We start from the raw sequence: 24,770 nt of genomic DNA on the forward strand, positions 1-24,770 counted from the left end.
AGCAGGAGGCCCCATTAGCTAAAGTGGTGCTTCAGGTTAAGAACAGTTTCAGGTTAAGAATCTCCGGGACAAATACTTAACCCGAGGTACCACTGTACTCTGGTTTGCCCAATTCATACTTATCAAGAGTTACCTAGGTGCTTCTTGACCGTCCATGTAGTTTCTCAAGATCCAACCAACTCCCATCAGGGCTGGACCAGGAAATCATAGAATCATAGAGCTGGAAGGGATCTCTGAGGGTCCTCAGTCCAACCCCCTGCAAATGCAAGAGTCTCAGCTAAAGCACCCAGGACAGATGGCCACCCCACCTCTGCTTAAAAACCTCCAGTGCATAAACCTCCCAAGGGAGTCCGTTCCACTGTCAAACGGCTCTTATGTCAGCAATTTCTTCCTGATGTTTAGTCAGATTCCTCTTTCTTGCAACTTGAAACGTCGCTGCCAGAGGTAAAGGACCAGAGGTGCATTCCCTACCCCCACGGTTCCAAGCAGACTTGGAATTGAATTTCAGTTCAACGCTGGCAGGAGGACAGCATCCCACAACATCTCTGAGGACTTATCCATTCTTCCTCTTTCCTGTCTCCAGGAAAACTGCTCTTTAGTGCTCAATCAGAGCAAACAGCACTTCAGGTTTTCTCTGATTCACAACTGCTGTTAGCTCCAGTTTAGCACTAAAGAGCTGGTTTTCACTGAGAAAGGAGCAGGGCGAGGGGAGAACCATTCAGACTGACGCCTAGGAAGCACGAGTCAAGCAGAAAACAACTCAGACCCATACTTTTTAGGCACAGAACAAGGAGATGTGTGGAAGAGCCCTAAGTGCAGCAGGTGAACTTAGGGCTCTGAAGGCAGGCTGCATAGGACACACGTCACTTCCCAGAGTTCCCTGGGAAGGACTGCGGTGCTGTGAAGGAAATAGGGGTCTCCTAACAACTCTCAAAGCACCCATAAGAAACTACATTTCCCAGGATTCTTTGGGGAAAAGCCACGAGTGTTTAAAGTGGCACGATGGTGGTTTGAATGCATAGTGCAGATGCGACTCATGTTTTCTAAGAACAGGGCATTCCCTCATCCATGTTCTGCTAGCATGCAAATACTGTGTGTGTGTGTGTGTGTGTGTGTGTGTGTGTAAAGGAAGTTTGCTCACATAAATAAAGGAAAGCAATACTTTTTACAAAAGCAAGAGCGAGGTTCTACAAAATATTATGATATCCTTGGGGTACCATCTAATGTCGGCCTCAGGAGCGCAAAGATTCAGGCTTTCACCATCTGGACATTTTTGCTATTTTTTTAATTTGACATTCTCACTTCACAGTGTCTTATTTATTTATTTTTTGAATTAAGGTTCTTCGGAACAGGAGTTGCTAAGGAAACAGCTAGGAGCACAAGACTTGTATTACAATTACTAGATACGGTTCGTGCTCAGTTCACTGCCAACCAAACCTACGAACTAACTGAATGGAGCAGCGATTCCTGCAATTATAAAAGCATTGCAAACGAGCAGAGCGTTTGGGGGACAGAACAAACTTGCATCTTAAGATTGCGTGCGCTGTAGTGGATGGTGCTGTTTTTGGACCAGAGGGATTGGGGTCCAACCCTCTGTGCAGTCAGGAAGTTTACTGGGTAACCTTGGGGCAGTCAATTGGGTAAGATACAAATATGGTGGACCATTTTTCAGTAAGAGGGGTGCATTTTCTCGTGGCAAAACTTCTAGAGGCAACATGCAATTTTAAAGTTTTTTTTAAAAAAAAACAAGGTATGATCTAGCTGGGTTACAGATTTGCAATTTGGATCTGCCCTGAAACGCCACCTGTTCCAAGGGTGAATAATTCTGCAACCTTAGTCGCATCACAGTTTCTCTGTCTTTCAGCTGAAGGAAATTATTGGCTCATCTCATGGGTTTGGAGGGCAAATGAGCTAAGGAAGCGTTTCCTCCCCCCCCCCCTTGAGCAATAAATCTAATTATATAAATATAGAAACAATGGGGCATTTAAAGACTTAGAAAAACTCCACAGGGTTGTCAGCAGAAGCTTTGCGACAGCACACTATTCGTTTATCCTAATCGTTGGCATTTGGTGCGCTCTTGAAAACTGCTTCCTGTACCTAAATCCCACCCCAAACAATGCATTTCATCACCATTTCCCCCAGTTCCAACATCCTCTGCTGTTCTATGAATAGACAGGCCTTTGTGATGGATTGTCCTGCAACAGGGAGACCCTTCCTCCAGATCTTCCTTCCAGTTCAGCTGCTGTTGCGTTTTTTCGATTAAATCTAAATCTTCGCCACACCAGAGCTGAGGGTTTGGCATTTATTTCTGCTAGAGCAAGCCGGTGCACAATTCAAAACCACAAGCAAAATAAATTCCTCAAGGAGTGAAACTGACAAGGTGATAAACCTGCTTCTTTAGGGCTGTGTCAGGGGAGAGACTGGGGGGTGGTTTCACACCCAATGGCCATGGCTTCTTCCAGGAGCAAGCTGGGATGGCCAGGATTCAAAAGAACTTCACACACCCAAGAGGCTGCTGGCGTATACTTAATTTTTAAGCAGTAGGCCACCTTTCCCTATGTCACGTGGCAATCCGCTTTTTATCTTGAGGGGTTTATTTATTTTTTTACCAGATTTGGCATGGAGGCCTTCCGGTCAAAGGGCAGAGGGAGTCGGAAAAGGGGCCTGTGCGTGCAGAACGCTAAAATAGCTCCAGAGAGGTATCAGCTGGCTTGCCCTGGAAAACCCAAAGGTTTGCAAAAGCATGGAAGAACTTTAAGGGGGAACCTAGCGGCAGGGACTCAAAACAGCCCAACGTGAACCCCAGTAGGATCAGTGCTCAGAGTATGGAGACAGACAACTGGTTGGAAAACTGGGAGAAGGAATGAAATGGAGTATCCTACAAAAGGGCTTGGCTGGCACGTTGTAGATCTCACTTGTATAACTCCTAACTCGCGCTGCATAGATTTGGAGCCCAATTTTGCTTCAGCTCCCCATCCCGCCCCAAGCCAATGTCTGCTCTGCTCGACAATGTTTCAAAAGGTATGGCTGGTTTTTAATCCATTTGTATCCAGCATCGGATCACTTCTGTGTGCTTTCCACAAAGATCAACATACTACAATGGATTCCTTCCCCACCCCCTACCCCCATGCCAAGAAATTAAGAGAAAAACCAACACAGAATCATAAAATTGTAGGCTTGGAAGATGGCCAAACCAAAAAACTACATTCTTGGAGCTCGCTTTCTGACAGGAACCACAGCGCTCTAGTCTGTGGGACGGCAGGGAGCAAAAATAAGAAATATATACACTGAGGTTTGAACTTTTGACTGCTTTTGGGAGATATGCAATTCCAGGAGAGAGGGGAAATGTGTGAGATGTGTGTGTGAGAGAGAGAATCAGTTTTAGATTCTGAATTGTCCTTATTTCATCCACGACAGAGAAGCCACCATACATAAAACACACACCGCTCTAAAATTGCCAAGGACAACCTGGCTCCATCATATTTTGACAGCCCCAGAACTACCACATTTCCTAGTTGTCATTGTTTCACATGAATGAGAAAGAGGTTTTTTTGGGGGGGGGCACCCCAGGCTTCCATAGTCAGCCCTGGGAAAGACATCTCTCCCCCCCCCCCCAAGATAAAAGCCATAACCCATGGCATGCCAGGAATGGGGTTGCCCACGTAGGTGAGGGATGCCCACCTGAAACGGTTGGGAGTCATCCTGTGGTCGGCCGAGTGCGCCCAAAGGATCACAGAGCCAGGGAGAGGGAGAGATTTTACACCTGAAGGCTGTAAATCGCCGGAGGGGGTTTCAGACAAAAAGACCACTCCCTCTTCCCCCATTTCCTTGTCCTATTGTTCTCAATGGCAGAGTCCGAGAGGGGCCCCGGATCACCTTTTCCAGGAGGAGGTTACCGTGACCGGGATCCCGTGAAACCAGGAAAACCAGCCTGGCAGAACCAGGGAATATAATACACCTATTCTTTTCGAAATCGGGTGCCCTCTGCGCGCGCGCCGCCAAAGCAAAGCTCGAAGGAGTATCAGGATCAACTCGCCGTTTTAAGCAGCAGCAACGCTCCATTATTTTATTTTATTGATGAGAGAGGGAAAGCGAAGCGCAGCCGCTTACCTTGCAACTGCTTGAACCTCCCTTCCAGCTGATTGTAATTGTATGGCACCGAGGCGGGGCACGCGGGGGACAAGGGCACGGGCATGCTAGCCGGGTTCTGCACTTCCATGGAGGAGAGGGAGCCGCTCGGAGGTTAAGATCCCAGCATGCGAAACGGAACGGATGCGCTTAAAAAGAGGAGGGAACCGACGCAACCCACAGGTTGCTCCCAAAGACAAATCCAGGCGGATCCCAGTTTCCTCGGGCGCGTGGTGCCCTTTCGCTCCACGATTCCTTTAAAAATGAAAATAAACCCTTCTCCGATCTCAGTCCACACCCGATTCGATTCAAAGCAGTCCGGCGGAGGATGGCATCCTATAGCGCGCGCGCGCGCGAACTTAAACCCGCGTGGGCTGCTGGCAGATCCCCCTGCGCGCGATCGAGTTGACTTCGGGTTGCAAGCTTTCTTGACTTGCAATCCGGATCCACGCAAAAAGAGACACAAAACAACCCGCCCAGGTTGCAAGTCCAGAGTCGAAGCGCGCGCGCGCGCGCCCGCCCGCCCGCCCGCGCTGCTTTCGTGCTCCTTCCTTCCTTCCTCCCTCCTCTCCCCGCACCTCTCAGACCTTTCTGCTACTTTGCAAGATCCCCCAGTAGCCACTGGCGGCGTATTTAGTGGCGGTGATGTCACTGATTAGCATAAAGCATTGTGGAGGACTGTACCAATGGCGGGAGGCGGCGGGGTGGGGGAGCGCAGGCGGTGGATCGCGCGCGCCAAGCGAGGCGGAGCTCGCTGGGGATCCGAGAGCGTCCGCGCGCAGGGACGCCTCTCCAAAGGTCCCCGGAGAGGAGGCCGAGAGCTCGGGGCGCGTGCCCGTTCCCAAGAGGGAGGGGATGGGCACCTACTGGCGCACGCGGCCGAGAGGCAATGGTACCTTCCGAAAAGCAAGCTGGTAGAATTACGCTCTTTTGTTAAGAGCCTCATGTAACGGAAAAGTCTCAGATTACTATCGCCTGAAAAGGAGGGCACTTTTCCCTCCTTTATCTTCAGCGCTGCGCATTGGAAAGGAGAAAAGGGGAAAGATAGAAAGTAGCTAACTCTCCCGGGACTGGAAATACTCATTCAGCATTTAGCATCGGGGTTTAAAAAAAATTAAAAAATCCTTAGAAATGCACACTTTTGGAAACTATGAATGAGCCCTCTTCCCCCAGCAATTTAGTCCCATTTGATTTAATTGGAGATGCTAAATATTTTGACGTCTGGAAAGCAGGGCATCAGACCTTCTGCTCATTTAGCAAATTACACTTGGAGCATAATAGCAGTGTTTGCATTTCTGTGTCTTTCATTTAAAATGAGGGTTTTTCCTCTACTTTGCAAGGGCTTGGTTTTTAAATGAAGTCTTTGGGGGGTAAGGGCGCATTAGCCCTTCCCAGGTGAGCATCCTATAAGGGGGGCAGTTGTTGACCGTGACAGATATGGCTGATCATAGGACCACAGAATTGTAGAGTTGGAAGGGATCTTGAGGGTGAACGTGGTCTAACCCCCTGCAAATGAAGGAATAATAATAATAATAATAATAATAATAATAATAATAATAATAATTTATTAATTATGCCCTGCCCATCTGGCTGAGTTTCCCCAGCCACTCTGGGCGGCTTCCAATCAAGTGTTAAAAACAATACAGCATTAAATATTAAAAACTCCCCTAAACAGGGCTGCCTTCAGATGTCTTTTAAAGATAAGATAGCTGCTTATTTCCTTCACATCTGAAGGAGGTTCCATAGGGCAGGCGCCACTACTGAGAAGGCGCTCTGTCTGGTTCCCTGTAACCTCACTTCCCGCAATGAGCCGGCGTACAGCTTCTGGGTCATGTGGCCAGCATGACTAAGTCGCTTCTGGCGAACCAGAGCAGCGCACGGAAACGCCGTTTACCTTCCCGCTGGAGTGGTACCTATTTATCTACTTGCACTTTTATGTTCTTTCGAACTGCTAGGTTGGCAGGAGCAGGGACCGAGCAACGGGACCTGTCCCCGTCGCGGGGATTCGAACCGCCGACCTTCTGATCAGCAAGTCCTAGGCTCTGTGGTTTAACCCACAGCGCCACCCGCGTCCCTCTGGAATAAGAGTTATGAGTAAATGTCTCCTCCTTCTCCTCATTTCAACCAGTCCCTTGGAAATAAGGGCACTGGGTATTTCATCCTACATAGATCACTTCCCGTTGAACCCAAACCACGTGCTTGCATTTGCCTCCTTGCCATGCTACAGGCTCCTGGTTGCACCAGCATTATTCACTGAGTACCCAAATTCCTTTCATTTGAGTCAGAGCTCCCGCCTCCCCCTCCTTCCTCCCCTTTTAACACTGCAAAATGTTGCCTTTGTTTGGTTTCTGTAGTTTTGCCATTTTTTTTAGTCATGCAGTAAATGCGAAACTAATTTTTTGTAGGAGAGACAGAATGGCACACAACACGGGGCATTCAGAATCGTGCGTGCCCACTCTCTTCCAAAAGAGGAAGGCGGCCTACTCCGAGCACCCTGTTCTATGTGAGATGTGTGAGTTTATTCCCAAAACAAGATTCCTCATCAGAAAAGGGGTCTTGTTGACTTTTTCAGGGCTGCTTCTTCTTCTTCAAGGATTTTAGAGATGAGGTATAAATAAATTTGGAGCACTCGTTACTCTATTCTTGGTTTAGAAACACATGCAAAATTTCACAAAGGCTGTAGACAGATAAAATCAGATTCTAAATATATGGTTACAGTAGCCTTTTACTTAAACTTTGGGGTCCAGTGATCTAGTAAAGTCACAGTCCTATACACGACTCAGTCCTAATCTTGTTTACTCAGAAGTAAGTCCCTCTGAGCACAACAGTCCTTATTCTTTGGTTAATGGCTTTCAGGGCTGCAGTTCTGCAGTACACCCCCAAGGCTTGTTTACTCAGAAGTAAGTGCCGCTCAGTTCATTCCTGTGATGTTGATGAAAAGTGATGGCAATGAAACCAAAATATGTGGTGCACGCCAAACATCCTCCGAGCGTTTAGCTGTCTAATGCAAAATTCAGCGAATGCAATCCATGGTGGGTTTCTGCTCCCCTGAAATATAATATGGGCAGAACCTTTGGGGATTGCTAACATTGCAAGACTGGAGTAGCAGAGTAAAACCTGGCCTTGTGCCTTAGAAAACAATGTGGCTGCATGCAGGGATTGCCAATAATAATAGTGGTAATCGCCCCATGCTTCATTTTCACTATGGCGTCTATTTTGTGTGTTCCTGTGCGCTTCCAGTGCTGACAGAGAGTTCCATCTTCTAAAAAAGCATCAGCTTACGTGCCTCTGCTGAAGGCAAGATAGTGCATTTAGTGGGACAATGTTCTGACCGTGGAATAGCAAATCCCTGTGTTTCCTCTAAAGCCCTTTCCCTGATAATCTTTGCCCTGCCAGCTGTCTCTGAAATACACAGAATGCCGCACAGCATCTCTTCGGTGCTTCCTTTTTTAAAAACAACCAAACCACCCAATTCTCCCATTTAAAAAACAAACAAAACAAAAGAATGTGCATTCTATATCTAGCCTGGGAGGAACAGGATCATAAAACCAGGTTACCACAATAGTTGACCATCTGGATTTCCCTCTGGTCAAGGACAAAAGATGAGATCGGCTGGATCCATCAGTAGCCCAGCTTCTCAAGCATCATCTTAAGAACATGAGAGGAGATTTGCTGGATCAGACCAATAGCTAGCCCAGCATCCTGTTCTCACAGTGGCCAACCAGATCCCCCAATGGGAAGCACGCAAGCTGGGTATGAACATAACAGCACTCTGGCCAGTGTGGCTAGTAGTCATGGGTGGCCCTCTCCTCTGTGAATTTCTCCAATCCTCTTTTGAAGCCACCCAAGTTGTTGGCCATTGCTCCTTCCTCCATAGTTTAATTATGGGCTGCGTGAAGAAATACTTTGAAGTACGCTTGGACTACTGCAATGCGCTCTACGTGGGGCCACCTTTGAAGGTGACCTGGAAACTACAACTAATCCAGAATGCGGCAGCTAGACTGGTGGCTGGGAGTGGCTGCCAAGACCACATAACACCGGTCCTGAGAGATCTGCATTGGTTCCCAGTACGTTTCCAAGCACAATTCAAAGTGTTGGTGCTGACCTTTAAAGCTCTAAATGGCCTCGGCCCAGTATACCCGAAGGGGCGTCTCCACCCCCATCGTTCAGCCTGGACACTGAGGATCAGCTCCGAGGGCCTTCTGGAGGTTCCCTCACTGCAATAAGTGAGGTTACGGGGAACCAGGCAGAGGGCCTTTTTGGTAGTGGCGCCCACCCTGTGGAACGCCCTTCCATCAGATGTCAAGGAAAGAAACAACTGAAGGCAGCCCTGTTTAGGGAAGCTTTTTATGTTTGATGTTTTATCATGTTTTTAATATTCTATTGGGGGGTATAAATAAACGATTTGTTTGTTTGTTTGTTTTATTATTTATTGTGTGCGCCCTGAATCTTCCAATGCTCCACTGTTTCTCGATCTACAGTGGCACCTCGGGTTACAGATGCTTCAGGTTACAGACGCTTCAGGTTACAGACTCCACTAACCCAGAAATAGTACCTCGGGTTAAGAACTTTGCTTCAGGATGAGAACAGAAATCGTTTGGCGGCGGCGCAGCAACAGCGGGAGGCCCCATTGTCTAAAGTGGTACCTCAGGTTAAGAACAGTTTCAGGTTAAGAACGGACCTCCAGAACGAAATAAGTTCTTAACCCGACGTACCACTGTACTTTCTCTGCAAAGGGAAGAGTGAAATGGCAGCCTGTGTGGCCACATTGTGGGAAGAAATACTTTTTGTCTGTGTTCTGAACCTATTGCTTATCAGTTTCATTTTAGCGTTAAGGCAGAGGGTAAACAATATACAGTATATCTCTCTCCAAACTATTTATGACTTTATAGGCCCCCATTTCCCCTCTATCTGGATGTCTGTTTGATTGCACCTGGAGCACCGTGCCTGAGCCAAGTTTCAGGAAAATCTAGCCGTTGATATATGTTATAGTAATATTAGCCTGATTTGTAACCCTAGACAAAGATTGGCTCTTTTGATACTCCCTCTACATCAGGAGCTCCAATTGTGGCAACTGTTACGCTCCATTCCTGCTGTACTGAATCAACAGCCCCAGCTAAGCCGGCAGTACATAACACCTGTAGGCACATCCATTCAACTGCCGGCGCCCCACCCTTGGCAAACAGGTGTTGCTATGCAAGTCTCCATGCTCTGTGACACCAAAGCACAGGTGAACAGGCAGAGAAGAACTGTGTTTATAACCAAACAAGTGCCGCAGTCGCTTGCTTTTTAATGGCTTCTGGCAGAGGCAGCCAATTCCCGGGGCTTTCCAGTGTATTAAGAAGGCAAGGAAAGCAGAGAGAGATAGCCAAGGTTCATGAAATTATGCAGGCTGCAGGGGGGGGGGGACCCTGTGCCTCGCCACACCTTGCTGGACTACAACTCCCATCATTCCTCCACTGACCACTCACCTGGGGCTCATGGGAGTTGGAGTCCGACAAAAGCTGGAGGACACCATGTTGGTTTATGGCCTTGGGGTGTGGGGAACTCAGCCCTAGACAGCCAGGTGAGGCTCTTCAGGCACCTATGTCTGGCCTTCAAAATTCTCCCCAGGCCCTATTTTGCTCCCTCATTTTGCATTTGTGCCCGGCTGGGATGTGTCCTTGAGCTCTGATAATGGTCGCTTGCCTGGAGGACAGAGAAGGGTGTGTGAGTGTCTATGTCGAAGGTAAAACTGCGACAGTTTTTTTACCTGTGCCAAGGTAAAACCGAATTGGTTGCTCTGCCTCTGGCCCCACCCACCGCAGACTTGTGGCCCTCAGAAGGTTGTCCAGAAGTGAATGTGGCCCTCAGGCGGAAAAAAAAATCCCTGTCCCTGTTCTAAACTTAAAAATGAGTTGGCCGGTGGTTGAAAAGAGGAAGGGGACTATAGCCCAGTAGCAGAGCCCATGATTGCCATTATTATTATTATTATTATTATTATTATTATTATTATTATTATTATCCTGCTCTGAACACCGTTAAAACATTTGTTTCATTAGGCAAGTCTACCCAGACATGTAATTTTTATCGTGCACAATAGTTTTAAAAATATTGCATCCATCTATATTTTGATGTTGTTGTGTTTACCGAGTTTAAAGCCTGTTTTTATAGTTATCCTTTACTGACGTTTTATACCATTTAATGCAAGCCACTTAGAGAAGATTATTGGGGTTTTTCTTAATTAAGTAGTATATAAGTCTAAATGAATGAATGAATGCAGACTACTAATCCCAGGCTCAATCTCCATGCTCTCTAGTAAAGGTAAAGGGACCCCTGACCATTAGGTCCAGCCGTGGCCGACTCTGGGGTTGTGGCACTCATCTCGCTTTATTGGCTGAGGGAGCCGGACAGCTTCTGGGTCATGTGGCCAGCATGACTAAGCCGCTTCTGGCGAAACAGAGCAGCACACGGAAACGCCATTTACCTTCCCGCCAGAGTGGTACCTATTTATCTACTTGCACTTTGACGTGCTTTCAAACTGCTAGGTTGGCAGGAGCAGGGACCAGGAAACGGGAGCTCACCCCGTCACGGGGATTCAAACCGCCGACCTTCTGATCAGCAAGTCCTAGGCTCTGGACCCAAATAACAGGGCTGGAAAACACATCAGCCTGGGACCATGTGTGAGGCCTGTTGCCGCCCTGGGAGTGGGCTGCTGCATGGCAAAAACTCAGAACATGCCACAAGTGAGGGAAAATCCAGCAATTAGTGCTTACTTCACAGCTTGGACTTTTGCCAGCTTGCATCTTGGAGGAGGGGGCCAAAGGGGTAGCTGTTGAAGCGAGTTCTTGCACAGTTCATTCAGTCCAAAATTGCTTCAAGGCTCAGATTTGCTTATTTTTCTGTTATTAAGCAATGCCTCGGACTGGTCACGAGGCGCTCACATGCTCTGAGACGCTTGCTTCTGGACATTTAGGCTTTACATCTGTCATCTGTTTTAGCTGATCAAGCATGTCAAGTAATGCCTCACAAAGGAGGAGCGTTGACAGCCCTGCGCTGGCCGAGCTTCTTCTCAAACACGGGGCAGTTTTTCTTTACCGCGTAGAAGACCCAGGGGCCGCCCCATTTTATCCTCAAGACGATACTGTAGGCTAAGTCGGGTGTACGGAAAGATGACCACTGAGCAACGTGTCTGGACAGGGCTGTCACCTTGGTCCAAGTGCTGCAGCCCAGCCAAAGAGTCTTGCAGCATGTTAGAGGCTAACAAATTACTTACGCATCGCACTTGAGGCAAGTTACATCTACTCCACAAAAGCATATGCCTTGATAAATGTGTTATTGTTTATGGTGCCACATGACTTTCTGAAAATAACCAGTCTCTCATACTATAGAGCCAAACTGCAGGAGGCAGTGGAAGACAGGAGTGCCTGGCGTGCTCTGGTCCATGGGGTCACGAAGAGTCAGACACAACTAAACGACTAAACAACATACTACAGGCCCTTCCAGATGCCCCTTTTTAATTGTGCATGTACTGAAAGGTAGGAGGGACAGCAAGGGAGCTAATAATTTGAACCAGGGTGCCAATTTGAAGGAAAACATTGGGTGTGAGGAGTGGTTTAAGTGTGCATGTGTGTGTGTGTGTGAACCCAGATAAGGCAACTTGATCCAGAGTCTGAAGTATCTGAAGAAGTGTGCATGCACACAAAAGCTTATATCCAGAACAAACTTAGTTGGTCTCTTAAGGTGCTACTGGACAATTTTGTAATTTATTTTGATCCAGGGTGGAACCACTTGATTGTCCATTCTGGGGTGACTGAATCAAAGATTTTTGCTTACCAAAATCTTTAGCCTTCATCGACCTAGCACCCTCCAGCGGTTTTGAACTACAACATCCATGAGGCTGGCGAGAGTTGTGGTCCAAAACAGCTGGCAAGGACTGAAGTTTTGTCTAGATTGACTGCATACGCTCAAGATCACACCCAAGTAATTAATCTGGAATAGCTACCACTCCCTGGGGCCATTTAGCTCTTAAACATTTACAGATAGAATAGAGGGGAACTCAGCACTCAACAGTTCCTTAAAACAAAGGTCCCGTTCTTAAATTACAAAAGCACAGTTGCAATCATCGTTGCTGCTCCACTACTCCAGAAAAGTTGGGATATGGAATCACACAGGGCGGACCAGATCATGGAGGAAGAACAAGACAAGGGATTCATACATACAATGCTTTTAAAGCACATTCAAAGCACATTTCTCCACCTCAGATTTCTGGGCATTGTAGGGTTGCTACAGGGTTGTAGGGCATTGGTAAGCTACGGATTTGAAGCAATGATTCTTCAACATCAACTTCATTGGACTGGTTATGTGCAGGTGCCTGATTATCGTCCTCCAAAGCAACTACTCTCTTCCAAACTTAAAAATGTTAAGTGTAATGCTGGTGGAGAACGAAAGAGGTTTAAAGACTCTCTCAAGGCAAATCCTTAAAAAATGTAGTATAAACACTGACAACTGGGAAACACTGTCCTGCGAGAGCTCCAATTGGAGAACAGCCTTTACCAAAGGTGTCATGGGCTTTGAACTCAGGACGAAAGGGAGAAACGTGCTAAGAGGAAGGCATGTTTGGCAAACCCTCACCATGATCAACTCCTGCCCGGAAACCTATGTCCCCACTGTGGAAGGACGTGTGGATCCAGAATTGGCCTCCACAGTCACTTACTGACTCACTGTTAAGACCATGCATATGGAAGACAATCTTTCTCGGCTATGAGTGATCGCCAAAGAAGAAGACAGTACCTAGAATTCTTGAAGGGAAATAATGTGCTTCGAATGTGCACACAGCCTCTATAATCCATAATCATCATCATCATCATCATTTATTATTTGTACCCCGCCCATCTGGCTGGGTTTCCCCAGCCACTCTGGGCGGCTTCCAACAAAGATGAAAAATACACTAAAATGTCACATATTAAAAACTTCCCTGAACAGGGCTGCCTTCAGATGTCTTCTGAATGTCAGGTAGTTGTTTATCGCTTTGACATCTGATGGGAGGGCGTTCCACAGGGCGGGCGCCACTACCGAGAAGGCCCTCTGCCTAGTTCCCTGTAACTTGGCCTCTCGCAGTGAGGGAACCGCCAGAAGGCCCTCGGCGCTGGACCTCAGTGTCCGGGCAGAACGATGGGGGTGGAGACGCTCCTTCAGATATACTGGACCAAGGCCGTTTAGGGCTTTAAAGGTCAGCACCAACACTTTGAATTGTGCTCGGAAACGTACTGGGAGCCAATGTAGGTCTTTCAAGACCGGTGTTATATGGTCTCGGCGGCTGCTCCCAGTCACCAGTCTAGCTGCCGCATTCTGGATTAGTTGTAGTTTCCGGGTCACCTTCAAAGGTAGCCCCACGTAGAGCGCATTGCAGTAGTCCAAGCAGGAGATAACCAGAGCATGCACCACTCTGGCGAGACAGTCTGCAGGCAGATAGGGTCTCAGCCTACGTACCAGATGGAGCTGGTAAACAGCTGCCCTGGATACAGATTTGACCTGTGCCTCCATGGACAGCTGTGAGTCCAAAATGACTCCCAGGCTGCGCACCTGGTTCTTCAGGGGCACAGTTACCCCATTCAGGACCAGGGAATCCTCCACACCTGCCCGCCTCCTGTCCCCCAAAAACAGTACTTCTGTCTTGTCAGAATTCAACCTCAATCTGTTAGCCGCCATCCATCCTCCAACTGCCTCCAGACACTCACACAGGACCGTCACCGCCTTCACTGGTTCTGATTTAAAAGAGAGGTAGAGCTGCATCTAGCAAGTGAGTAGATCTTCCAACGTGATCTTACCCCCCCCCCAAGCTTGGTTTCCACATTCAAGCAGTAACAGAGCAGCCCTTGATGGAGCCACAGAAAGCAGCAAGCACACCACTCCCATAATATAAGGCTCCAGTTGTGTGCCAGCGTTGTCAAGGAGTGCTTAGGGATAATTAAGCAATTTGAAGAGATCTTATGGGCCCTGAGGTATTTGACTCACAAGTCTGGAATGGATAATTTCTCTAGTCTTCAGGGTGACACTAAAAAAGTATACCGTTAAGTCTGAGGGCTGCAGGAACCCGGTCAATCTACTTGGCATGGGATTAACATCATCTGCAAAACAATTTGATGGATTTAGAGAAACCCAAAGTACAATTTGTGGGGGTGTTCAGTGTTGTTGGCCCAAAGCTATTGTCGTTTAATTATACAATGTTTGTTCTTAAATGTAAAAAATGCGGCTCAGCCCTTTAGAAAAATTCTCATTAAATGTTCTTGGAGATAGATTTTGGGAGTAAAAATAAAAACAAATCCGGACTTCTAAAATATTTCCAGGTGTTGGATATGACCGAAGACTTTGCCTTCATACTTTGAAAAGCAGTTCTACAATAGCAACGTGGCCTAGCAACTTGTTTTTTATAGATAAAAAACGAAAAACTGCCATTCTCAGGATTCCCAGCCACATTCTCCAACTTTCACACAGAAATTCCTTGTGGCTGGATATTTACAAAACAGTGAGCCTGAAGGTTGTGGAGAAATAGTTGAAAACATGCACCTAGCTTCTGTGGAAGGCTCAGTCAGAGATGTCGATAGGTCCTTAAAATGTTTTGGGCAAAGGCCTACACCATAAATTTTATGAAATTTGCACCTATGCTAATTTGTAGGTATAGCTAGAAATAGAGGCCAACTTTTGGAGGGAAAACCAACCTATATGAAAAGTAAAATTTAAAAGAAATACACAAGAAGCAAGGAAAGGATGCATGAGGAAGCTGCCTTATACCCTCAGAAGATGGTGGCATCTTCTTCCTTGGAGGTTTATAAGCAGAGGTTGGATGGCCACATGTCATGGATGCTTTAGCTGAGATTTCTGCATTGCAGGGGGTTGGACTAGATGACCCTTGAGGTCCCTTCCACCTTACCTTTCCCACCCCGATCTGGCCACAGTGATCCATGTAACGGTCACCTCCAGGCTTGACTACTGTAATTCGCTCTATGCCGGGCTGCCCTTGAAGCTGTCCCAGAAACTCCAGAGGGTGCAGAATGCAGCAGCGAGGCTCCTCACGGGGTCTCTGCCATGGGAGCATATTCACTCAGTGCTTTTCAAGCTACACTGGCTCCCGGTGGAGTACAGGGTCAGATATAGGGTGCTGGTTTTGACCTTTAAAGCCCTTCACGGCCTAGGACCCTTGTACCTATGGGACCGCCTCTCCTGGTATGCCCCACAGAGGACCTTAAGGTCCATAAATAGCAACACCCTAGTGGTCCCGGGCCCTAAGGAATTCAGATTAGCCTCAACCAGAGCCAGGGCCTTTTCAACACTGGCTCCGGCCTGGTGGAACGCTCTGCCTCATGAGACCAGGGCCCTGCAGGATCTGATTTCTTTCTGCAGGGCCTGTAAGACAGAGTTGTTCCACCTGGCCTTTGGCTTAGAGACAATTTGATTCCCTCCCCCTCTTTCTTTTTCCTTTCTCCTCCTGTGATGAGGCTGCATTTTAACGTTTCAATATTTTAATGTTGTATTTTAATCTTGTTTTTAAGTTGTATTCATTCAACTTGTTTTTATTATTGCTTGTTAGCCACCCTGAGCCCGGCCTTGGCTGGGGAGGGCAGGGTATAAATAAAAATTATTACTACTACAATTATTTGATTCTATTATTCTAACTCAGACCATTGGTCCTTCTATCTCAGTATTGTCTACACTGATAGACTGTCTCTCTCCAAGATTTCAGAGGGGGGGGTTCTCTCCTACCTGAAGATGCTAGGGATTAAACCTTGGACCAGATGCTCTACCACTGAGCCCTTCTCCAAAGGAGATTTGGGGCATGCTCACAAAAGACTTGGGGGGTTGGGCCCCCTGGCAGTGGCGTAGCGTGGGGGGTCAGGGGGGGCCGGCCGCACCGGGCGCAACATCTGGGGGAGGCGCGCTTGCACTCGCAGCTCTCTGCCCCTACCTGGCTCACTCACTCTCTCTCACTGCAGTGCTGGCTGTGCGAATCCGATCCGAGCCGCCGGGTCGCCGCCCACTGTGGAGGGGAGGGTGCCAGGCGTGCGGTGCGGTGCGGAGAGAGAGCAAGGGACTATCTGGGGCAGGGACAGTGCAGGGGGGGAGGCGCAAATTACTTGCCTTGCCCCGAGTGCTGACAACCCACGCTACGCCACTGCCCCCTGGGCCATCCTGTAACAAGCCCCCTAGTCAAAATCCCTAGGCACTTTTGGGACGAAGGTTCCAAGGGCCTTGTCTTCAAACCCTACGTTGTTGTCCGGGGCCTAGCACTCTGTTGGACTCCAAAAATCCAAGAGGCTGTTTAGGAGACATGATAAAGCAAGCAGAAAAACACAGGCTGGAAGTTACATCATAGGTGTGCAACGACATGATACTTAATGCTGCTTGAAATATTGGAGGAAAGGGACCGATTAAAGAAAGGATAAATGAAATGTTTTCAATCCCCAAATGTAAAGCCCTCCCTTCCAAACTTATTCTGAGTGCCAAAACGAATGAAATGTACATTTCCTAAAACACTCCAATCCTCCTACGTGGTATTTTTTTCCTTTTTAATATATATTTGTGGTTTGGGAATTGCCTCTTAGTACAAGAGTGCTAGACGCCTCTTTAGACGTGGTCCACACGTTTTCTAGGCCTAAAGGCTGGAGGAATCCCAGGCTCTTTGGCTGGCCAGGCACTGAAGTATTTCGATATTGTTCCGCACTTCTATATATCATTGGCACATGGGATCAGGATTCTAAGCTCTTAAAAGATACGATGTTAGCTAGGAATCTGAAACATTTTTCCAGCTCTGTTGTTATGAAGAGGTGAAGTTACCCACTGAACTTTGAACAAAGGAGACAGGATAGTGATGAACAATTAATATTGAGGCCTTGCCGTGTTTTTTTTCCCCGGCAAGCTGAGGCTTAACGAAGCCTGTGACCATATAATTAAAGTTGTTATTGTGGTAGTAAGCTGAGGGCCAAGGGGGGGAAATAAAGCCCAATTCATTCTTAAGGAACATACGTAGTCCAAAAAAGTATGGTTTGTTAAGAGTGGGAAGAAGCTCTATGAGCTTGAACATTTATTCTTCCACCATCTCCATTTCCCCCTTCCCATCTGTAGGCAGACTTCCTGTTTGTCAAGCAGTTCCCCGTGACATCCTAACTGCAAAACTGTGGTTTAATGGCTCCCTACAAACTGGCACGCAGGTGGCGCTGTGGGTTAAACCACAGAGCCTAGGATTTGCAGATCAGAAGGTTGGCGGTTCGAATCCCTTCGACGGTGTGAGCTGCCGTTGCTCGGTCTTTGCTCCTGCCAACCTAGCAGTTTGAAAGCACATCAAAGTGCAAGTAGATAAATAGGTACCGCTCCAGCGGGAAAGTAAACAGCATTTCCGCGTGCTGCTCTGGTTCATCAGAAGCAGCTTAGTCATGCTGGCCACATGACCCGGAAGCTGTACGCCGGCTCCCTCGGCCAATAAAGCAAGAGTCAGTCACGACTGGACCTGATGGTGAGGGGTCCCTTTACCTTTTACAAACTGGCATTGCAAACAAGGATTTAGGTTTCCTGATCACACTGTGATGGACACTGTGATTTAACAAGATGATGATTCTCTTCAGGTGCCAGGTGGGCAAGGCGAGGATGGAGGAAAACAAGGGAGAACTCACAGAGGTATAATTTTCAGAGTGGCTTAGCAAGTCTATCCATCTTCACAGGGGAATCTGGGAATCGTAGCTCTGAGAAGGGAACTCTCAGCACCCTTAACAAACTACAGTTCCCGGGATTATTTGGAGTGGAAAAGCCATGGCTGCTTAAAGTGCCATCATAGTATTTTAAATGCATGGCATGCAGCCTAGCTCTTTCATTGTCCTGCTGTTATAGATAAAGGGCTAAGAGAGAGAGAGAGAATGGATTACTTAAGAGGCCTCCTAGTAGGTTCATCATGGCAATGGCAGGATTAAGCCCCTGATTCACAGCTCAGTTTCCTAGCCATTAATGCTGCATCAGTTAATCTTCTTGCTAAAGCGGGTTTGGAATTAACCAAAAGACACTCTCCTAATTTTATTTTGGAACAGGCTCAGCTAGCAATTACAATCCTTTGGTACAGTTTCTAAGCAACGCACAGGCTGCCGGCGGGGGGGGGGGGGGGCAATTCATAGAACAACATTTTCTCAATAAAAGCAGAAGCTTTGCAAGGCGAACACTCGCAAACAAAGACGGCAGAACATTCCCTTCTCGAAACGCACTCGGCACACGGGCACTTCAGTTATGACTGACATCTGTCAGCAGCTCTTGTAAAATGTGATCGGCAACAGCAAAGTAATGGAAGGGGGAGGGGAATCCCTTTTTAAAATCAGAGCCGGAGAAGAACATTTCATCCCAAAGTATCTAATGTTTGCTGCTGTGCCCACTTTGCACAGCCTCTTTTTTGCAGTTTGGTTCCTCCAAAATGGCAAACTATATATATATATATATTTAATTTGTCTGTCCAGATCAAACTACTTGCCTGGACCTGCTTTCCCCATTAAAAAAACCTGTGTCAGTTGTGCTTTTCCAGACGGTCGCTATTTTTGCAGGAAGGATCCAAAGACACACATTGTGTGTGCCAATTCCATGCAGCAGTTGCCCCAACCATGAAGATACTTCACCTCCCAAATTTCCTGGTCAGCAAGGTTGAGTAACTGGAGGTACAGTGGCATAGCTGTCAACGTACAGATTTGAAAATAAGGGACCAGCAGCCTCGAAAATAAGGGATCGGCAGCCAAAATAAGGGATCAACAGTTACTTTGATAAAATACATATTTTGTTGCGTGCAAATGGCTTTAGATACCTATTAGGTCCATAAATTACCATATAGCACATATTCAACACAAACAAACAGCAACAATTTGTTATTGACAAAGGACAGCTGGACATAGAAAGGGCCCCATTACCTTCAGTAGCTTATTTAAGGGACATCATCAATAAGGGACAGCAGCGGGACATGGCGCTGGGATAAGGGACTGTCCCGCCAAATAAGGGACGCTTGACAGCTATGGACAGTGCTCGGCAGACCGCACTTCTCAAACCTTCCTGCGCAACACAAAATTGCCAGTCAACTTCTTCACGAAGCTAGGTTATGCCAGTGTGGGGTAAATCAGGTTGTGGCTAACCTGCTGTTTTCCTTTTGACGCTGAACTACAACTCCCATCATCCCTGACCACTGAGCCATGTTGGCAGTGAGTGTTCAGCCAAATCTGGACGGCCACAGGTTTCAACCAATGGGGGTGGCATTTAAATGCTTTCCAGTTTCTCAGCTGTTCTCTGCTTCTCCCACTGACCACATGACCGTGCCTGACAGCTCACTGTGTCCCCTGCTGAAATCACAGAAGCATGAAGTTCATTCCTTTGTTTGCTTGCAGCAAGTTCTTGCCACAGCTCGGAAGGAGCAGAGCAATGTCTCAGATCATAACAGAGGTTAACAAATACAATGGAAATATCCATCTCCGTTTTTTATTTTATTTCATCGTTGGCAGCATCTCCCAGATTCTCCTGGATTCATTTTTTTTTCAAGTGCATTTTCTCTGTTCCCAATGGATTTCTGGAAGCTGAGGAATAAAACAGCCACACTCCTCAGAATTTCCAGAGTTGTCCGCCAGCTGCATGCTTGTGCTCTGTTCCACTCACAACATCCATTATTGAGCTCAAATGTCTACTCTCCTAGTGCCATTTATCAAAACCCAAGCAGTCCCCCATGTCTGATTATCTCCTTTCTCACCCACCAATCCATCAGTTTCCTTTCATACACAAACTATAAAGCCATTTTATGCACATTCGCTCCATGCAAAATCAGGCTATGCAGCCTGAGTGAGCTGGAACGTGTGTACAAGGGAACAAATATAATGTCCCTTTCTGCGTTCCTTCTTACACACACCGGCCATTAAGGGTTAAAAAAAAAAGTAGAGCCAGTCTGGTGCATAGCCAGAGCAGGGTGGGGAACCTGCACCTCCAAATTTTGTTTGGCTCCAGCTCCAGCCAGTGTGCCCAATGGTCAGAGCTGTAGTACAGCAACATATGGAGGGCTACAGGTTCCCCATCCCTAGATTAGAGCGTCAGACTCTGGAGGAAAACCCAGCTTGCAATCTTCATTCAAGCATGAAGATCACTGGTTTACCTCTGCACAGCTAGTGTCTCTCTCTTAGCCTAACCTCCCTCCCAGGGGTATCATGAAGAGGACACGAGTGAGGAAAAATCATGAAGACCGCCATTTTGTTGGCGACCCCAGTGCTTTTTTTGTTTAAAAAATGTTGAGGGGTACTCTTGTTTTCCTGCACATATTGAAATACTGCCCCTCAATGAGGCCAAACCTAGATTAAAAAAAAATGTTTAGGGATATGTGCACCCCTGAGCATAGTTGTCAAGCGCCCCTTATTTGGCGGGACAGTCCCTTATCCCAGCGCCATGTCCCGCTGCTGTCCCTTATTGATGATGTCCCTTAAATAAGCTACTGAAGGTAATGGGGCCCTTTCTACGTCCAGCTGTCCTTTGTCAACAACAAATTGTCACTGTTTTTGTGTGTTGAATATATGCTATATGGTAATGTATGGACCTAATAGGTATCTAAAGCTATTTGCACGCAACAAAATATGTATTCTACCAAAGTAATTGTTGATCCCTTATTTTGGCTGCTGATCCCGTATTTTCGAGGCTGCTGGTCCCTTATTTTCAAATCTGTAAGTTGGCAGCTATGCCCCTGAGTCACCCCAGGAAAAAACCACTTGGGCGATCACACTTGTCCACTCCCAAACCTAGCTGGAGGTAAGGTTGCTCACATCTTTTGTACCTCTGTTAACTCTGACCTACTTGTTCAGTTGAAACGGACAAAGCTCCATTTTGCTTGCCAAATGGAGAACACCCTTTCCCCTGCTTACTGCAAGCCCACTGCCAAACGAATAGGCTACTGGCAGGGGACAGAATGATCCTATGCTTCAGTTCGGGCCGAGTCCTCATCCAGTAAAATGTGCCTGCTCTCCTCTGTCAAATGTTGGAAGGTACGTATGATATGGGACAGCCAAGTGACAAGGGGAGTGTGGGTGTGGGGAAACAAGGGGGGGGGAGGATCTGGCCTGGCCAGTTTGTTTGAACTCCTGTGGGCCTACTGGTGGAAAGTTTCATGTAAAAGCCAGGAATTGGGAAGGCTTACCAGAGTTATGTGAGCTAATCTGGAATTTGTTGAGAAAGAAGTACAGCGGTACCTCAGGTTACATACGCTTCAGGTTACATACGCTTCAGGTTACAGACTCCACACAACGAGAAATAGTGCTTCAGCTTACGAACTTTGCTTCAGGTTGAGAACAGAAATCGTGCTCTGGCGGCGCGGCAGCAGCAGGAGGCCCCATTAGTTAAAGTGGTGCTTCAGGTTAAGAACAGTTTCAGGTTAAGTACGGACCTCCAGAACGAATTAAGTACTTAACCCGAGGTACCACTGTATGCAGAAACTTGCTGTGCATGCGTGACCCGATGCAGATGCGCACTAAGGCGCCGTCAAGTTCAGACCCAAATGCTGTGTTTGGTGCAAGATGGCACCAAATGGCACTATACATCAATAGGAGTATAGCATCTAGATCAAGGGAAGTAATAGTGCCACTGTATTCTGCTCTGGTCAGACCTCACCTGGAGTGCTGTGTCCAGTTCTGGGCACCACAGTTCCAGAAGGACACTGACAAACTGGAACGTGTCCAGAGGAGGGCAACCAAAATGGTCAAAGGCCTGGAAACGATGCCTTATGAGGAATGGCTAAGGGAGCTGGGCATGTTTAGCCTGGAGAAGAGGAGGTTAAGGGGTGATATGATAGCCATGTTCAAATATATAAAAGAATGTCACATAGAGGAGGGAGAAAGGTTGTTTTCTGCTGCTCCAGAGAAGCGGACACGGAGCAATGGATCCAAACTACAAGAAAGAAGATTCCACCTAAACATTAGGAAGAACTTCCTGACAGTAAGAGCTGTTCGACAGTGGAATTTGCTGCCAAGGAGTGTGGTGGAGTCTCCTTCTTTGGAGGTCTTTAAGCAGAGGCTTGACAACCATATGTCAGGAGTGCTCTGATGGTGTTTCCTGCTTGGCAGGGGGTTGGACTCGATGGCCCTTGTGGTCTCTTCCAACTCTATGATTCTATGATGGCAACTCGTTCTTTAATTGCCACATACACAAAGAGTGTGTGCTTAGCACAAGTCTCAAGAACAAGCTCCTTCAACAGAAAGCAGAGGTGGCATAGGGCGCCCTCCCCGTCACTGAATACTCCTTCCATCTTTACCCCCAAACAGGACTGGCTAGAGTAAGAGATTTCCCCTCCTCCATGCTCAGCCATTAAAGGTTCAAGATTCTTGCCCTTCTCTGTATCTGATCCCTAAGCAGCTAACTGTGCATAGTATAGTATCATCACCGCCTTCTCAACCTCTCTGTGGCTTTTGATATCATTGTCTGTTATATCCTCCTGGACTGGCTCTGCGGGGTGGGTATTGGTGCACTGTGCTACACCTGAAGATGTAAAGACAGTGCACAGCTCATTGGGTGGAGTTTTAATATTGTCTGTTAACTGGGCGTGCTATCATATTAATGGCATTTGCCATTAATAGGTGAACTGCCTTGAAATCTATGGGTATATGGCGGAATACAAAATTTAATAATAATAATAATAATGCCAGATTATGTCAGGAGCTAAAAGCAGCCTCAGACATCTCCAGGGTATTAGCAGTAGCCCTGATCAAAACATCTGTAAGTGCAGCATCTCCTTGGAGAGGAAGAGGCCATAGATGCTTGAGCAGCTCTGAGGCTTCCAGATGACTAAATATAAAAAGGTAAAGGTAAAGGACCCCTGGACGTTTACGTCCAGTCAAAGGGGTTGTGGTGCTCATCTCGCTTTCAGGCCGAGGGAGCCGTCATTTGTCCACAGAAAGCTTTCCGGGTCATGAGGCCAGCATGACTTAAACCGCTACTGGTGCACGGAGGACCGTGACGAGTGCCAGAGCGCACGGAAATGCCGTTTATCTTCCCGCCGGAGCGGTACCTATTTATCTACTTGCACTAGTGTGCTTTTGAACTGTTAGGTTGGCAGGTGCTGGGACAGAGCAACGGGAGCGCACCCCGTCGTGGGGATTCGAACCGCCGACCTTCCGATCAGCAAGCCCAAGAGGCTCAGTGGTTTAGACCACAGCACCACCAGTGTCCCTATTGACTAAATATACTGAGGAGTAACCTGTGAACCAGGTGCTTTGTGTTCTACGTTTCCTCCTACTAATTGACAGAACCTTCAGACATCCTCCATGGTCCTCAGTTGCCTCCACTGCCGCTAGCCCTTCTGAATCAAATCTTGCGGATGGTTTCACTGCACTTACAATTGTGTGTGTGTGTGTGTGGTGAGATGGGAGGGGGAAGCATAAGCCAGAACATACCACAAACAATGTGGGAGGCATTATAGCTCAGCAGAAGACTTTTGTTTGTAGAAGATCGGAAATGCATGATCAAGTAACCCAGATTGCTGGGCTAGCACAGACCTCTGCCTGAGACCCTCTGTAACACCACACCAGAAATACATTTGGTAAAACGAAGAGGTAACCTTTTTTTGCGAATTTTTCCCAAATTTTACAAATTGTAATGCAACTTTGCCTAATGCACACGTTTTTCAAATTGTTTTCCCCCCAATATAACACTTTTTTTTTTTTTTGGTGTTACTTCCATTAATAAACACACTGATATGCACACCCAGTGGCGTAGCGTGGGTTGTCAGCACCCGGGGCAAGGCAAGTAATTTGCGCCCCCTAACCCGGGGCAAGGCAAGTAATTTGTGCCCCCCCCCCCGCTGCACTGTCCCTCCCCCAGATAGTTCCTCGCTCTCTCTCCGCACCACACCACACCGCACGCCTGGCACCCTCCCCTCCACAGTGGTTGGCGACCCGGCGGCTCGGATCGGATTCGCACAGCCAGCACTGCAGTGAGAGAGAGTGAGTGAGCCAGGTAGGGGCAGAGAGCTGCGAGTGCGAGCGCGCCCCCCCCAGATGTTGCGCCCGGTGTGGCCGGCCCCCCCTGCATCCCCACGCTACGCCACTGTGCACACCTTACCCCAGCATATGCATTTTTGTACACGTTGCAGAGAAATGTATGGAGAAGGATGGCTGTGTTTTAGTTCACATATTACTTTGGAAAGTAAACTGAATCAAACTCTCTCTCTCTCTCTCTCTCTCCCCGCAACCTCACAAATCCCTACCAGTTCATGTCCTCCCCGTTCCCAAATAAATACATTCTGGGGAGAAAGCTGGATAGAGAAGACCTAAATTTAGCGCTGTATCAAATCTACAGCAGGCTTCTCAAAGCACTGAAACGAGTGCCTCTTTTAGACAAGCTAAATAATTGAGTTGCCCACATTGTATTAGATGTCCCTTAAGTGATTGTTTTGTGTGTATTATTCATCCCTCACCTGGGGTGTGAAGCAGCACCCAAATACAGAGGAGCCTTCCTGATGGGTTTCCTGCTAACATCGTTGGAACAAAAATCACTACCATTCCCAGTTGGATTGAAACAAAAACAAAAACCGAGATCATAAGCTCCTGGGACCACACCGCCAATAAAACCTCCGGTGAAATTTATCAATATCTATCTAGGTCATCTGGGCAAGTTCGGTGCTGTGC

General features: G+C 47.4%; 1 protein-coding gene across 3 annotated transcripts in view; it reads right to left on the reverse strand.

Annotated features, from left to right (window-relative positions):
* SPTBN1 (spectrin beta, non-erythrocytic 1) overlaps positions 1 to 24,770 on the reverse strand; it is a 229,938-nt gene that overhangs the window by 142,997 nt on the left and 62,171 nt on the right. The window contains exon 1 of one of the 3 annotated variants that reach the window (XM_083432412.1): positions 4,111 to 5,024. The exons of the other annotated variants lie outside the window; for them this stretch is intronic. Within the exon in view, the coding sequence (XP_083288538.1) occupies positions 4,111 to 4,219 (109 nt within the window). The 5' untranslated portion in view covers positions 4,220 to 5,024. Of the gene's footprint in view, positions 1 to 4,110; positions 5,025 to 24,770 lie in introns of those variants that run through there. 3 annotated transcript variants of the gene reach the window in all.

Source organism: Podarcis tiliguerta (assembly GCF_965153285.1).
Source record: "Podarcis tiliguerta genome assembly, chromosome: 3".
NCBI classification, from domain to species: domain Eukaryota; kingdom Metazoa; phylum Chordata; class Lepidosauria; order Squamata; family Lacertidae; genus Podarcis; species Podarcis tiliguerta.